The following is a 16,664-nucleotide window of genomic DNA, read 5'->3' on the forward strand; positions in this document are numbered from 1 at the left end:
TTCAACTATGGTGATGATCCTGGGTTTCTATAAAACCATGATCACTTTCTCAATCATGAGGAAAGACTGAGTTCTATTCAGTGTCATTGCAGCGTGAAGTCAGTTTGTCTGCAAGTTAATTTTTGGAAACTGCGATATCCCAGTGTCTAGAATATGTCAAGGTTCCCTCACCTTTGTTCCACAGTTCATATATAAGCATGTGTGTAATGCAGAATTTCTTAGAATAGGCATCATATTTTCATAGGGAAATTAACAAAAGTAGGCTATTTCAAGCGGCAGATGATGCCTGGGTTAGGAGGACCGGTTCTAGAATAGCTACAGAAATGAAAATCTCTCTACGTGCATGTGCTGAATGAGTGTTAAGTAACATTCCGTGTATCATCCCTTCGACATAAACGTTTATCGATGGTCTGCTATGTGCAAAGCTGTGTGTTAAGTGCTGAGGATGAAAAATAGATCTGAGAAGTTTATGGTGTGGCTCTGGCTGTACAGACACATAACAAGGCGTGCAGGCTTCAGGCAGCGCCGTCGGGGAGCACGCAGACAGCATTCCCACGCTCAGAGCCCGCCACTGGGGCGGCACCTCCTGCGCGCCCGACAGAAGCAGCATGGGTGCTGGGTGCTTCCTTATCTTTCACACGTACCTCACTCCCCAGGAGCTCACCAAGACTGTGTTGCAGCTCACTAGTAAAGGAACTGCTGTTCTAGGGAGGAAGAGTATTGAGCTCTTAAAGCATTGCACCAGCACGTCGACTCTCTGTCTTTCACGACCTCTCCTATTTAAAAACAGTAGATCTCACGCTTCCTGGCGGGTGCACCGTGAAACTGCTTGATTGCTGATGCCATTTTATTGGTGATGAAAATGAAAGTTCTGTGAGCTCTGTGATCCTTTTATTCTTGCTGTTCATGTGAATCACTATCTTCGTAGGCTGGGGACTTGTTAGATGTGTTTCAGCCCAGCCGTGATTCAGGCGATTGGGGTTCGATTCCCGGTCAGGGCACATGCCCAGGGTGTGGGCTCAATCCCCAGTGGGGGGCGTGCAGGAGGCAGCCGATCAATGACTCTCTCATCACTGATGTTTCTCTCTCTCTCCCTCTTCCTTCCTGTCCCTGAAATCAATAAAGACATATAAATAAAATAAAATGAAAGCTGTAAATAAAAAATTTCAGGAAAATGTTGTTATTTATATAATCATGGTTATTATATGTTGTTATTTATATAATCCACCTGTTCTGGATTTGGTCCATTGGCTTGACTGTGACAGAGTTTCTGTACTCATCAGCAGAAGGTGTTTCCTCCCATCTAAGGAAAATGAATGGCTTCTTTGTGGCAGAGCCATGATTATTACCAGGTCCCCTGACAGGACCAGGACAGTGCTCACAGAGCCACAGACATCCTTGGACACAAAAAGGGCCTTAGCTGTCACTTGCAGGCAACCAATGGCCTTGAATAATAGGCAGGATTTGGCAAAGTAGAGATCATAGAAGAGGGTCTTGTGTAAGGACAACTAATATGCACCAAGATATAGAGGGTGGAGTTAGCACACTGTTTTTATTTGTGGAACAGTGTGGAGAGTTCTCTGACTGGAGTAAAGAGGTTACATTCCCACTGGAGAGTAGTCAGAGCAGGTAGTTGGAAAGGTGAGATGGGGGCCAAAGGACAGATTCCTTTCATTGATTTTGGAAACAAAGAAAGGCTACATATCAGTTTTTAGGATCATTTTAGAGTCAGACAAGCTTAGAGCCAAATCCAGCTCCACCTCTTATTGGCTGAGTGACCTCAAGACAAAAGACTTAACCTGGCTAAAGCCTTAGTTTACTCATCTGTAAAACAGAGCTGGTAACGTCTCTCTCACAGAGATGTGTGGCTTATATAAAATCCTGTATGAGAAGCCCCAGCAAAGTGCCACATGAAAATAGAATTTCTGAGGAGGGAAGCAAGGAGATTCAAGTGGGGTTGCAGGGAGGGTGATCGCTGGCAGCTGCATGCCAAAGAGATGGAATCAGAAGAGACCAGAAATGGACCAGTGTCAGTGATCCCCAGAAGGCAAGGGGGCTGAGCTGTCAGGCTGGGAAGGAGGACTCATGGATATACATGGATTCTCTGCAACTTTTGTCCTGTTGTGGGATTTTGTTTAACTTGAGTTGAGGGTTGTGTAGCCTTGTGCTGTGTGCTGTTAACAGTGCAATAATCAGAGACTTTTGCTTTTGTTTGGAACAGGATGCCAGCGATCCATAGGCCTTTCCAATGGGAAAGCCAAGGTGTGCAACTACAGTGGGTGGTATTACTGCAGCAGCTGCCATGTAGATGACAGTTTCCTCATCCCAGCACGCGTGGTCCACAACTGGGATACTTCAAAATATAAGGTAGGCACAAAGCTGGGTGCACTTCATGACAGCAATTTGTTCATATGTTGTCACCTGGGTTGTAAAGACAATGACATAAGAATTTGAAGCACACTTTATTAGGTAGTCTCATAAAAGTTACCAGATCTTTTCGCACTTTTGTTTTTTTAAATCCTAACCTGAGGATATTTTTTCCATTGCTTTTTAGAGAGAGTGGAAGGGGGGTAGGGGGAGAGAGAGACATCGATGTGAGAGAGGCATATCAATTGGCTGCCTCCTGCACAAGCCCCGACCAGGGCTGGGGATCTGGGGATTGAGCCTGCAACCAAGGTCCGTACCCTTGGCTGGAATCGAACCCAGGATCCTTCAGTTTGCAGGCCGATACTCTAACCACTGAGCCAAACCAGTCAGGGCCCTTTTCCCACTTTCTATCCTGTTGTGTTATCTCCCTCCTTTCTGTGGTTTTAACCACCAGAACTCACACACTTATGATTCCCACTTTCATCTCCAGCTCCAGTTTTGCTACTGAAAGTGAGATCTTGGAATTAATTTCCTAATGGACGTCTCAACTTTAATTTTCAACCTAGTTGTCTGCGAACTACGCGGACTGGTTAGCTACCTGGTACAGCATCTTCACCCTTGCATGAACCAGGTACTACAATTTGGCAAGGTGAGGAATCCAACCCTGCACTGGAGTGGTACTTTAGGCTTAGGATTCTTTTATGGTACTGTGCCTGCCACATAGCAGAGAATTCTGTTGTCTGGTCTGACTAGCCTGCCCTGTGGGGTCCTCAATCTCGGTACACCCCAAGTGGGCTTCATCACCCTCCTAAATGTCCCCCCAAATACACATGGCTCCACCAGTCACCACTGCTTGTGCTGGGAGACATGCTGGACTCTTCCCTTGGCATCGCTGCCCTACCTACTCAGTTAGCAGAAATCAGCCTCGGCATGTTAGCTCTTGAGATCCCGCTCTCCATTGCACCCATGACTCCACTACACTGGCTTCAACCCTCAGCATCACTCGTGTGAAGGAACCCAGGACCTTCCTGACTGTGCTTCCTGCCTTCAACTCTTGCTCCAGCAGTATTCCAAAAAAAGTTCTAATTTGCCCCAACAATATTTCAAAAAAAGTCCTAATCTCACCTTGGGTAAATTTGGTACCCTCATCAGTCTCAGTTTCTTCACATTCAGAGTGGAGATAATAATAATAGTACCTATTTCATAAGGTGGTTCTTTCCTTAAATGATTCACAGAAAGCACCTAGTGCAGTGCCTGGTACATAATAAGTGCTCAATTAATGGCAGCTTTTACCATGTTTGTACATAAGGTAAATACAGATCTCTTAGCTTGACATAGAGACCTTCATCCACTACCTCCCCACCTCCACGCTTCTATTCAGTAAGATCACACTCCTTCCTGTTGCCCATCCTGCCGTTTCACACCCCGTCTCCTCTTGCCCTCACTCAGCACAGCAAATCCTAAACCCAGCTTAACCCTCATTTCCTCTCCTGATTCTTTCCTTCCCCTCTACCAGACAGAGTTATCGTTCTCTCCTCTGCATCTTGTACTTGACACTCTGATATAGGCTATAAATATATTTGCTATGTGTGTATTAGATAAAAACTTATTTAGAGGGAAAGAACACTAGTTGAATTTGGTTTAGACAGTTTAGATTAATCTGCCTGGAGCAGGGCTTTGACAGCTAAGAGAGGTGTGTAAAGAGTGAGTGAGTGAGTGAGGCAGTCCTAGCCCCGTGATCACTGAGGCCTTAGGCTGGTGGCACCTGCCAGGGGAATATATGCCAGTCAGTGGAGTTAAAGCAGAAAAGGTGTCACTGAATGAGGAAAATGAACGACTCAGGCACAGTTTATGAGACATGAAATGAAGGAGGAAATCTAGGTCTGTTTGCAGTGAGCTGTGAAGGCCACCCATGTCACCAAACCATCAACTTAGCCATCGCTGACACTTGCAGCCTTTCTATGCAGCAGACTTTTGCCATGGTGGTCATTCAAATGACAAGGTGTGATTCTGAGAGGATAGGTAACTAATTGAAGATATCAGGTACCCTCCCTCCCTCCACATTGCACGTGAGGAAAACCTCCTCTGTCAGACTGTTCCTTGTCAGTGAACAAGGGAAGATTTTAAAGCAAGAACAGAGCTAGTTGGTTTTATCTGGATCATCTCTCACAGGCATTAAGTAACTATATTCCATTTAGCGCAGTGTCTGCCTGTCTTTGCTCAGATGCAGGATTTAACTTAATGTTCCTAATTGTGAGGATCAATTCAGACCTATCAGTTTCCAAAACCAGACATCTTTCTGTGAGATCTGCCTGCTCCCTCTAATAGCAAGTACGTGACTGGCTTGACTATCCATTTAAACAAGTGAAAAAATGGTTTCGCAGAGCAGGATGAAGCCTGTCATCTTAAGTGTTTCCTTGTCTGCCCTCTGGAGAAATAATAATCCTAATTATTTTTAAAGCAGGATTTCATCTATTTTCCGGTGTACATCCTGCAAATTGAATTGAGCTCCAGGATTACGCAGTGGCTAAGCCCTATCCTCAGATTCTATAGCCATTTTCTAATGAAATTCTCTTTGATAATACTTTGCCCCAACACCCCCTCACCACCATTCAAAAATACCAGCATGACAAAGAGGTGGTAAGGAACTCAGACTTAGCCTCAGCTCTTCCTAACAGTTCCCCTCTGCTGTGCTGCTTATTTTTGCACCCTAGCCTGAATATTCACATTCCATTTAGCCGGGGGTTTTCCGTGTTACACAAACCATTTCCTATCTCTGTTATTTTGAGAGGCATTCGAGGCAGGCTCTATTGCCCTTGCAGAGCTGGAGAGTAGTTCGCTGATGGGAAAAACCACTTGTTCAAAGTCATTTAGAGATTTTGAGAACAAATTGTAATTAAACTTAAGATCTCCTGATTCCTCCTCTGTTAGCCCATAGTGTCTGTTTTAACAGGACCAATAAGTAGTATGGCTGGGATTGATTTCAATAAGATGGAGAAATGTGCTGGAAGAAAACCTTATACCAAAGCAAAGAGTGGTTATTTGACAGTGGTAAAATTACAGGTGGTAGATTTTTTTGTGTTTTTTTCTTTTTCAATTTTCTCCAAATTTTCGGTAATGTGACTATATTATTTTTATTATTTTATAAATTTTAACTGTCACTGAGCTCCATATATTCTGTTTAAGAAAATACATATTAGAAATTAACCTTTTCTAATGCTTCAGAATTAGAATTATGATTGTTCTGTCCTGCGATAGAAAACTGTAGTGTGGTTTAATGTGGTGTGGGAGGCTATTTTTACATAAAGAAATTGCCTCTGCTGCTATACTTTTATTCTTTTTTGAAGATACTTCCACAAGTTACAGGATTCAGAAAGTACAAAGGGCATATGTAAACAGATAATCTCCCTCCCACCCACCCTGTTCTTCTTCCCTCAGGCAAGCAAATCACTCCTTCCTCACGTACCCCCCAGAGATCATTTCTCATACACGTGTTTACACAGAATGGCAGTGGGCAGTACAGTGTACAAGCTGCTCTTGGAGAGCTTTCCATTTAGCTCACAAAACTCTTCCATGGGCTTTTTTTTAAAATTTTTTTAAAAAAAATATATCTTTATTGATTTTAGAGAGAGGAAGGGAGAGGGAGAGAGAGAGAATTTCTCCTGACAGACAATGAATATGCAAATAAGACTTCTAGATAAATTGAAGTGTTACTAAACTTTAGTTTTTATTTTAGAGTTAGAATAAAATGGGAACCTACATGCCAGTATGCTGCCTAATTGTATTACAGATCAGTCTCCATTTGTACCCACTTGCTTGCTATTTGGCTGGGAGGAGGGAAGGATGGGGATCACCTCTTCCAAAGAGTAGTGAGCAAACAGTTTGTGGTAGAGTTATTAAGAAATAGAAAGAAGCCCTGGCTGGGTGGCTCCATTGGTCGGCACATCAGCCTGTGCACCAAAAGGTTGTGGGTTTGATTTCCATCAGGGCAACTGCTTAGGTTGTGGGTTTGAGCCCTGGTCGGGGCACATACGGGAGGCAACCAATCGATGTTTCTTTTCTCTCTCTCTCCTCCTCCCTTCCTCTCTCAAAAAATGAATAAAAACATACCCTTGGGTGAGGGATATATAAATTAATTAATTAATTAAAGACCTGTGAATGTAAGCAGTACTAAAAAGCACAGAGTATCCAGAGATCTGAATTTTGGTTCTAATTCTGCCACAAATCACTTAAGCTCTCTGGGCTCAATTTTCTCTCTATTAAATACAGATAATAGTAGTTCAGCGCTTCTCAAAGCATGTTCCATGAAGCATTAACAAGCTCTGTGCACATTAATAGCTGTTACTCAGGGTTCTGTAGGTGGGCCACGTGGAGGCCGGCCTTCTCATTGGAACAGGGCCTCTAGGAGAGCCCAGCCCTGGGAGCTCACAACGAGTCAGAGAAAGACACCCCTTCCTCGGGCTGGTGAGTGGAGCCCAGGCTGGACTTCATCTCCCATGGCACCCCCACCTCATACAGCCTGCACAACATTAAGCAGCTGCCTTGTCTGTAGTCAGATAGGTTTGGGGTAAGCAGGTTTTCCTAGTACGAGATGTCCAGAGCTTTACTATGCTGACAGGCTGTACTTGGAATCACCAAGAGAAGAATGTGACGTGTGGCATGTTTCTTGCTGGACGTCAGGACCTCTGTTTTGTAGGATCAGTATTCCTGGGAACACAGGTTGAGGAAAACTGAACTAGGTTGTCCGTGCCTGTCCTTGTTACCCTAAGATCATGTTCTCGTCTATTTCATTTTGACACATTTTTCTCCTTCAACAAAAACCAAAGTCCTCACCACCACCACCACCTCGCCTCCAACTTGCTGTCTGTGGTCAAACATTCCCTTTGCCCGTTGCTCTGTTCCCCAGCGCTACTTTGGGGAGTGGGGCATGAAAAACTGGTCCACTCTTCTAGGAGCCCTCTTTCAGGAACTTGGTTTTTTGTTTTTTTTAATCCTTGCCCGAGGATATTTTCTCTGTTGCTTTTCAGAGACAGTGGAAAGGGAAAAGAGAGAGAGAGAGAAAGAGAGAAACATCTATGTGAGAGAGCACATCATTTGGTTGCTTCCCACACACGCCCCGACCAGGGCGGGGGATCTAGCCTGCAGCTGAGGTACGTGCCCTTGACCGGAATGGAACCCTAGACCCGACTCTCTGCAGGCCGACTCTCTGACCACAGAGCCAAACTGGCCAGGGCAGGGACTTTGTTTTTAAGAGATAGCTGTCGCCAGCATAATAAATCTATGTACCAAGGATGCTTAATGTTCAAATTAAATGACAAGTGTGATTATTTATAAATACGTATGCGTATGTAGTAGATGTGGTCATTATTAATTTAGAGCTAATTATAACCTGACTGTTCTGTTTTCTGCAATGCCCCATAACAGTGAGGTGGGGAGGTGACCTATTTCCACCTGGAGTTTCTCCTTAGCTCTCTTGAATCATGTAGACGCAGGGCTGTGAAGGAAGAGCCAGCTCTTATAGCTTAAACTATTCTGTTCTAAGGTAAAGGAGCTATGGAAAGAATTCCATTTATTTTAATGAATATTAAACATTATTTAGTAAAATACTAATAGGTCAATGAACTATTGACCCTGTAAAAATTGTTTCTAATGTGAATGGAGTGGGATCCTGGAAAGAATGCTAGGCAAAACCATTCAGTGTTTTAAAAGAAAGAGTATTGGGTTCATCCGTTTGCACCTGTAAGCTGAGTTCTCATGTACATCAGACACAGCACTCTGGCTTTTCACATTTTTCATAAATTTGGTTGGCAAGAAGTAGGACAGTAGCTTTTAGCTTTTAGGGAGAATATATTTGGTGTTCACATATAACTCATGCAATATTTATATTAACAAGAAAGAAACTTTCTGTCATGTAAACTTACTCACCTAAGAATGCCATTGGCTTCCTTCCCTAAGTAACTATGTTTTTAAACAGTTTCTTTTTTAAAAAGCTTTTAAATTGCAGTTGAGTTTGAAAGTGGAATCCTCATACCAGCATGGAGGGCCATTTAGAACCTAGGGGAAAAGTGCTCTATGTTGCAAAAATAGCATTTCCTGCCGAATTCTGAGTCCTCTCAGAAATTTCCTCACTGGTGTAAATGATTGATTCTGAAAAGCAAACATGTGCTCGGCCCCACTGCTGAACCTAGCTCAGCCTGCAGGGATTCGTTCACACGCTCAGGCAGCCGTGGTCACAACACGCTCTGTATTCCTAACACTCGTTAATAACCCCGAGAAGCAGTGCCTCAGACATGACTGAAACTAGCTCTGTTTTTGTTTTTAGTAATTTCAGTTTATGAATGCTGATGTCAGTAGCTGCTGTCCCATTTGTCTTACTGCTTTTACTGTCTCTGTAAAAGACTTTTTTCCCTCTTTTCGAGCTTAAGTGCCACCTGAAGAGAGAAGCCTTTTAAGGCCTGGGAGACTGGCCAGTGCCCTTTGTCCTGCTGTTCACCTACTAAAAGGTAGCATTGTTAACCTCGTTCAGCAGGGCCCCGACTCAGTATAAACACTGCTCAATAGAGCCAGAAAGACTAATTGAATTGTACAATACATCATTTTTCAGCAACAGTTTCAAGTGGATTGTACTTCATCTTCCAGAACACCATTCGTTTTTCCCTCGTTTAAAATATTTAAATATTGCAAATGTTTAACTATGATAAATAGACTCTGTTTGAACCCAGTTCTGCCTTTCCCCACTGAACTGGGAGCTACATGAGGACAGGGCCGCGCCTGGTTTATTCTCCACCGAATGCCTAAGCTTACTACAGTGCCTGGCATGTACCTGGGACTCTGCCTCAGAGGGAGGCATTACTTAGTTCTGCCAGCTGTCATTTCCAGTCTGGTAAAATAGTCAGACGTTTTGGTGAATTCTAGGTGCTTCTTTGTGAGCTGGAGTTACAGAGACTATAAACTTCATTAACTTTAACTCTGCAGGACCCCAGAGGATTACACAGCACAACAGGTACCTCAGAAATAATTGCTGTTAAGGAAAAAAAAAGGATACTTTTATTAGAAAAAAATTGATGCATATTTTGCATCTCTGTAAGGAGCATACACTTTTATATGAGTTTTACAATAAAAGAAAATGATAATATTGAATTTCATAAATGTGTTTTTAATCAACATGCAGTAGCCATACATCTAGTTATCACATATGCATATTGATGGGTTTTAATGGCTGTCTGCTTGTTGTACTCTGCTCTGTCTCCTCCTTGACTACCAAGTGAATTTCTGTTTATCTTTCTAGACCTCAAGCCAGTGTCACCTGTTTTGCCAGGCCTGTCCTGGCTTCTAGCTTCCTTCCTCCAGCACAGTTGATTTCTCCTTCCTTTCAGCTATCAGTGAACCTCAACCATATTTTTTGTGTGCTAGATGACAGGCTATGTGCTACATGTATATTTTGTTTTAAATACTTGTCTAATGTACCAAACAGTAAGTCCCTTGAAGGTAGAGTCCAGACTGTGTCCTATTTAACTTCATTAATAAGCTTCTAGCCCGTAGTGTGAAACATAGTGGATTTTTCATTTTCTTTTTAATAAGCAAAGGTGTTTGTTTTGTTTTTATGATGAATTCCAGCCTTACTCCCAGTACTGGAGAGGTTTTGGAGGAAATTTGGTGAAGAGGTCTTACCTCCCATAAATAGAAACTAAGCCAACTCTATATGCATCACTAGTGAGTCCATGTCTCAGTGTCAGTGAATTAGAATGTACAGGTTCCCCCAGGTTACCCGTGTATTGTGCACTATTTAAGCAACTCCCTCTCTCTCTCGGATGCATTATGTTTCTACTATTTATTTCTACTGATGACGGTCAACTTTCATCATTTACTACCAGAGGTAGATATAGGGTTGGATGAATATGCTAGAGGCAGTCCAAGTTCAAAGTTGTTCTAATAAGAAAAACTCCTTTTTGCTCACTAAAGTGTGTGTTTGAGCCTATTTTCTATGCATTGAAATTATTCTGCATTTAATATTTTTTCTTTTTTGAAATTTTCTTTTATTTCTCTTGAATTTTCTAGTATGTGCATGGCTTATGTATTTTTTGAAAGTGACTACATATATATATATATATATATATATATATATATATGCACATATATATTTTTTTACTTTTTATTTTGAAATAATTATAGAGTCTCAGAAAGTTGCACAGATAATACAGAGTGATCCTGTATCCCTTTTACCTAGTTTTCCCCATTGGTTACATCTTAAATAACTAAAATATAATATTTAAAAAAACACACATCAGAAAACTGACATTGGTATACTAGGGATATAGTTCTGTGTCATTTTATCATGTGTAGATTCATGTAATCAGGAAACAGAATTGATGAATTCCTTTCAATGCCAACGTTACTTTTACCAGTTGAGTTTCTGGAAGAGAGAAAGAGAAGCCAAAATTTATATTTAGTGAAACGGGCTTTTTCATTTGGCTGGGCTATTTAAGCTGTGGTTCTTAGTTTGGGGCGCTGTGGGAAGCCAGATGACTCACCAGAACTGATTGAGGACGTTGATTTTGTAGGTGTCTAAGCAGGCCAAAGAGTTTCTGGAGTATGTGTACGAAGAGCCCCTGATCGACATCCAGCAGGAGAACCCCATGCTGTACCTGCACGCCGAGCCGCTTGCCGCCGTGGCGCGTCTGCGGCAGCGGCTCCGGTCGCTGCGAGCCTATTTGTTCAGCTGCCGGGCAGCAGTGGCCGAGGATCTGCGCCGCAGGTAAGAGTCATAAATGTCAGATGGCTCCAGTTTGTTTTTCTTTCCTGCCCTGGGAGGGTGGTTAGATGATCTCCAAGGGCCTTTCCAACACAGACTGGCTCGAATTCTGTGGTTCTCCCTCTGGGCTCATCTTTGACTTTTTCCTCCGAGGTCCTCTATCAGGTTGAGCCAAGCAAAATGAAAATAATATCTCAGCATAACTTCAGGCTTTTAACCCAGTCGAGTTCCCAAGACGGTGAAGACTGCTCTTACCTATGGGTTAACGTGAGATAATGATTGTGGCAGTGTCTTCACTGATCGCTTCTGTGGTGTTTTACACTTCTCTCAGTTGCCATTTATCATCAGTAAAAATAAGCAGGTGTGAAATATTTCTTAACTTAAAAACATCTTTCAGTGGGAAATAAGTAGGTGGTTATTCAAATCTTATTTTCCTTAAAGAAAAAACTGGGTAAGTGATGCAGGCTGTAGAGTGGGGATTAAAATGAGCAGGCCCAGGAGTCGGCCTTTTCAGGCTCCCAGTGGTGCAGGCTGTTCTTTCCAGCTGGTTGTCTCAGAGTCCATAGAACACACAAGTCCATACCAGGCTCAGACCCTTGATCAAACTGAAGTGAGAATGTGCCTGCTCTCATCAGATTCCTTCTTTTACAGTTAGATTTTATTGGCATTTAAATTCTCACTCTTGGCATATATAGGCTAGCTTATACTTGACATAATTGTTGATGGTGTTCATAAGCCTCTAAAACTACCTTTTAATTTTTTTGTTTTAATAGAAATGACCAAAAGCATACATTAGTCATGGATTTTGGAGGTATGCCTATGTGCATAAGAACCTTTGGAAAGTATTAAAAGTGAAAGAGTTTGCTATTTGAGATCTAATTAGATCCAAAGACACTGACATAACCCTAGGCATCTGAAGAAGACATTTTTAAAAGAACTAGGTGTAGATAGTGAAGAATACATAATATCTAGACAAGCTCTCATAAAATAATAATGAAAAGGCAGCTTCCATAAAGCAAAATACTTCTCAGTGGTAGTCATTCTGTTACCTAGTTGTTTTTTAGAAAGCACTAGAAAGTAAGTGGTCAGGATTTGTTCTTACAAAGTGTAGGCACATCTTAATTTTAAAATATCAGGGCTTTCCCTGAAAGGCAGTAGAATTATATGTCTCAAACTAATTTACCAACTAAACTATATACAAGATTTTTAACATTCAAAGTATATTTGTTCTATTATTTTCAGTACCTTTTGGCTTTCCTCAAAGCTGGTTTTTCTTGTGCCTATATATTTAGGCAATATTAAAATCTGCACATGGAAATTATGTTAGATACCTTTCTGATATAATGTTTTACTTTGGTTAAATATGCCAAATCAGGGCACACATTTAGAAATTAAATAGGAGGTCCTCCCTTCATATGGGTGGCTAAGAATACCTATGCTGGCCCACAGTCTGGTGGTTTACCACCCTGTACTGCGCCTATGGCCAGACGACCAGGAAAGGAAAGGAGGTTCTAGAAAAAGGGCACTCCCAAGGCCGTGAGAATGAATGAAAATCTCCCTTGATTTTTCTTCTCTGGGCTCGTTCATGACCATTATGCAGCACAGTGCCTGGCACAAGGTACGTGCTTAGTAAGTGTTGAATGGGTAGGCAGAAGGGAGGAGAGAGGATGAGTGGCTGTTAGAGGGTCACTTTAGACCACTGAACGGTGGCTGGTAGCCCCGTTTTGAAGAAGGAGTCATCTTCAGATTCTTCTTTTTCTCACTTCCCTGTATGTTCCTTAGCACAGTGTCTGACCCATCTGAAACCCTTAAAAATAGTTGTAGAATGAACCAAAGAACAAATCTCATCAGTCAAAAATGATGTAGTTGGTCCTGTTTCTGGGATAAGTCTCAAACCTTTCCTCTCCTTCTCACTTCCAGTCCAGCAGCCTGGTACTTGGAGTCTCGGGGTATTGCAGTGTCCTCCTGTCCAGTCTGTCCCAGTTTCTTCCCAGTAGAGCCTCGTACAAGATAGATTATTAAAGACCAAGTATGGAATTCAAGATCTGCCTAAATCTAGTTCATTATGTTGCTCTGCTCTCAAATATCTTGCACTTCACACACAAATAATTTTGTTATTTTAGTTTCTCTGTACTTATATGCTTGAGGCTACCATGTCTTTCCAACCTGGCACAGAGCAAAATATACCAGTAACAGGCATTCTTTCTGCAGCCTTTTTTTTTTGGGGGGGGGGGAGGATTTAGGCCAGGGATGGTCTCTTTGAATTATTTCAGATATTTTTTGTTTATTTTGAACTATGACTATTTAATGAAAGATGTCTAAGAGATTTTCTGGAATGTCTGTACTTCTTGCAGCTGGGCCCTACTTACTATCAATTTTGCCTACTCAGTGTCTACAAAAATAACCATAGATACAAAGGAGACCATTGCCCACCTAATATGCTAACATTTTGTTGCCAGAGGTCATATCTTACCTATCTTTCACTTTTATATGGAATCTGACTTTTGAAAACAAAATTAGCCAGCAGTACCTTTAGAGATGATCGGCTTCCCCAAAAGCAAAATCCCAGGTTCCTTTTGTTCTACCTGGGGATACAGCAAGAGTGGAAGAGTTTAAATAAGCAGTGAGAAGAACCTCTGGACACTATTGATCTTACATATCCTTGATAGAAATTAAAAGAGAGAGGAGTTGATAGGCAGTAGGGGAACAGAAAAGAGCAAAGAAAATCCAGTTCTTATCTGGTCGTAAAAGGCATTCTCTCCTTGCCTGGTTTTTACCTCGGTAGAAGAGGAGCCATTAATCTCTAGCAAGTAGGCCCAACATGCTGAAGACTTGTCAGCACCATATAAACAGAATAAAGCAAACTGTTAATATTGCTGTCGTGAGAAAACTGAAAACAGACTGATTAATTGTATTGGCTCTCGACCGCCAGGGAGCCAACTTTGGTCGTCGCCTTATTAGGGAAGTCCCGGTTTGCTTTTAGGCCTTTCATTATGATGGCCATGCAGTTTTCATCCTCACTGTTTTTGTTATTGTTGTTAAATGAACGCCTTGTTCTTGAACTCATACTGCGGATCTTGACTGGCAGAGGTAATTAGTTAAGAAAAATCAGTGTCTTCCATGAAGCCTAAAATGTTTACAGAGCTGACAAGTCAGTTTCTGAGGACTCCCAGATGGCGACCCTGCTGGACTGGTTCAAGGCCTAGTTAACTTTTCATGAGAAAAATTATTTACAGTGTCCACACGTGAAGGTGCACAAAGAACTCTCTGGAAAATCGTAGCACTGTCAGGACACATCCGGAGCAGCAGCCATTAGGGGAGTCTCTAGGAAGGTCCCTAAGAAGAGCAGCCCCTGCCCTAAGTAGCCCACTGAACACAGAAACAGTAGGATATATGGTAAATAAGAAGTCACAAACGGGCACCTCAGGGCCAAGTTTGGCCCTCAGACACATTTTGTTTGGCCTTTCAGGGATGGCCTCCACCAGGTTTTTAAATTTTTGAAATAGTTGCTAACATTTAAATAATCAGTTTCCATGAACATACAAAGCGCTGTTATTAGCCAACAAAGTCTGGTTAACATTGAATTTTAGAAGAATAAATCCATTTTAGCAATAATATTATCACTAAATTAGTCTCATTAATGTCCAGTAATTATTAGCACTTCCAAGTGTATAGAAAACCCTTCTTTAAGTTCAATAAATGAATACAACTCTTTATATTCTCTGTAACATTTAATATCAGCCAGACTTTGTGGCTAGTTTTCAAGTTAGCTAATTAAAAGTTTCATTAGCTGCAGTTGGGGCTTTAGTCTCAACAGATTAGCTGCATGAACCTACCAGGACTCAAACTACTAAAACACAGGATGTCTTTTTTATAGTCTTGAAAGCAGCCATTCTCACTCTACATCAAGAATTCCTTTTCCCTTGGATGACTTCTAGAACTACCGTTTTCAAGTCATCCGACCTCCTGATCTCCTAATAGCTCTTCTCCCTTCATTTTTTTCTAGAGGCTCATTCAGCAAATTATATATATACACCAATATTAACACTCTAAAAGGGACCTACAGACTCTCTAACAAAGACCATGTCATTCAAAACTAAACAGATAAATAAACTTTGAAAAAAGAACTCTGGCAAGTTACATATTAATTTTACTCTAATATACATATAGCTTTTTATTTACTGAGAAATCTTTCAGAAAGTTAGAAAGTGATTTTATCTTATTCTGGGATGAAATGAAAGATACATAAATTATCTAAAATTGTTTTCTAAGGGACAATACAAAAATAAAACTTATTGCAGGAAAAGTGTGATATTCTTGGAACTATTAAAAAGTACCATAAGAATTTGAGCTAGGATCTATAATAACTCCTATAATCTGCCACTTTTATAATCAGACCCCAGAATAATCCCAACCAACATTACTTCTGCTCCAGGGAGATTGTTGCTAAGAGACTTAAGCACAATTTCTGAATGAGCGGGTAAAAGAGACCCTTATTTTCCATAATCATCTACCAAGATATAATATCTGATGTGATTTTGTCACTTTTTCAGCCAATGAGATTAGCAAAATGAGTTATCTAGAAAAAAATGATTGAAGTTTGTTTCCTCCACATGGGTTGCTAGCGAAATATCTGCCTTTGATTTCAAATTGTTTTTCCATTAGCTGGGAGTGTGGCTGGACATATGAGTCCTGTACACATCCAGCCTAATGTAACTATTTCAGGGAGAATTTACAGCTCATATCAAGAACACCAAATTGCATCTCCCTGGGGATGCTTCACAGTGCTTTTTGCTGATTTTGGTGTGGGTGCGTGTACCCTCCAAAGGATAGATACCCAGGCTCTCAACTCAGTACAAATTACCTACCGTGGAGCATATCTTCTTGGAAAACACAGTAATAATACATGAATAAATGATTTTCCTTTTCATATTATTCCTTATGCACCTCTATCCATATTTTCCCTATAGATTCTCCCTGGAGATTTTCCTTTGATGTTGTGTTATCCGTTTGATTTCATGTGTCTGTGTGTGTGTGTGAGAGAGAGAGAGAGAGAGAGGTCTTTTCTTTAAAGCCTATTATATGTGTTGTGATATTTCCTTTACAAACTTTTTTTGTTTTTGTTTTCATCATTGGGTTTTTAAATTTTTTAAAACTTTTTATTGAATGTATTGGGGGCACATTGGTTAATAAAATTATATAGGTTTCAGGTGTACAATTCTGTAATGCATCATCTGTATATTGTATTGTATTGTATCTGTATATTGACCACCCCGAGTCAAGCCTCTTCCCATCAGCATTTACCTCCCCCACCCCTTTCTCTCTGGCAGTCACCATACTGTTGTCTGTGTCCACGAGTCTTTCTTCTTTTTTTTTTTTTTTTTTGCTTAATCCCTTCACCCTTCTCACCCAGCCCCTAACCACCTCCCCTCTGACAGCTTTCAGTCTGTTCTCTGTATCCATGAGTCTGTGTCCGCTTTGTTAGTTTATTTTGTTCATTAGATTCCACATATAAGTGAAATCATATGGTACTTGTCTTTCTCTG

The 16,664-nt window shown here is 41.3% G+C and overlaps 1 protein-coding gene across 3 annotated transcripts in view; it reads left to right on the top strand.

Annotated features, from left to right (window-relative positions):
* Positions 1 to 16,664, top strand: part of PLEKHM3 (pleckstrin homology domain containing M3) — a 156,743-nt gene that overhangs the window by 58,383 nt on the left and 81,696 nt on the right. For all 3 annotated transcript variants that reach the window (XM_081141783.1, XM_081141782.1, XM_081141784.1), the window contains 2 exons: positions 2,222 to 2,367; positions 10,929 to 11,122. In XM_081141783.1, coding sequence (XP_080997909.1) covers positions 2,222 to 2,367; positions 10,929 to 11,122 — 340 coding nt within the window. The remainder of the gene's footprint in view (positions 1 to 2,221; positions 2,368 to 10,928; positions 11,123 to 16,664) is intronic.

Source organism: Miniopterus schreibersii, assembly GCF_964146895.1.
Source record: "Miniopterus schreibersii genome assembly, chromosome: 7".
Lineage (NCBI taxonomy): Eukaryota > Metazoa > Chordata > Mammalia > Chiroptera > Miniopteridae > Miniopterus > Miniopterus schreibersii.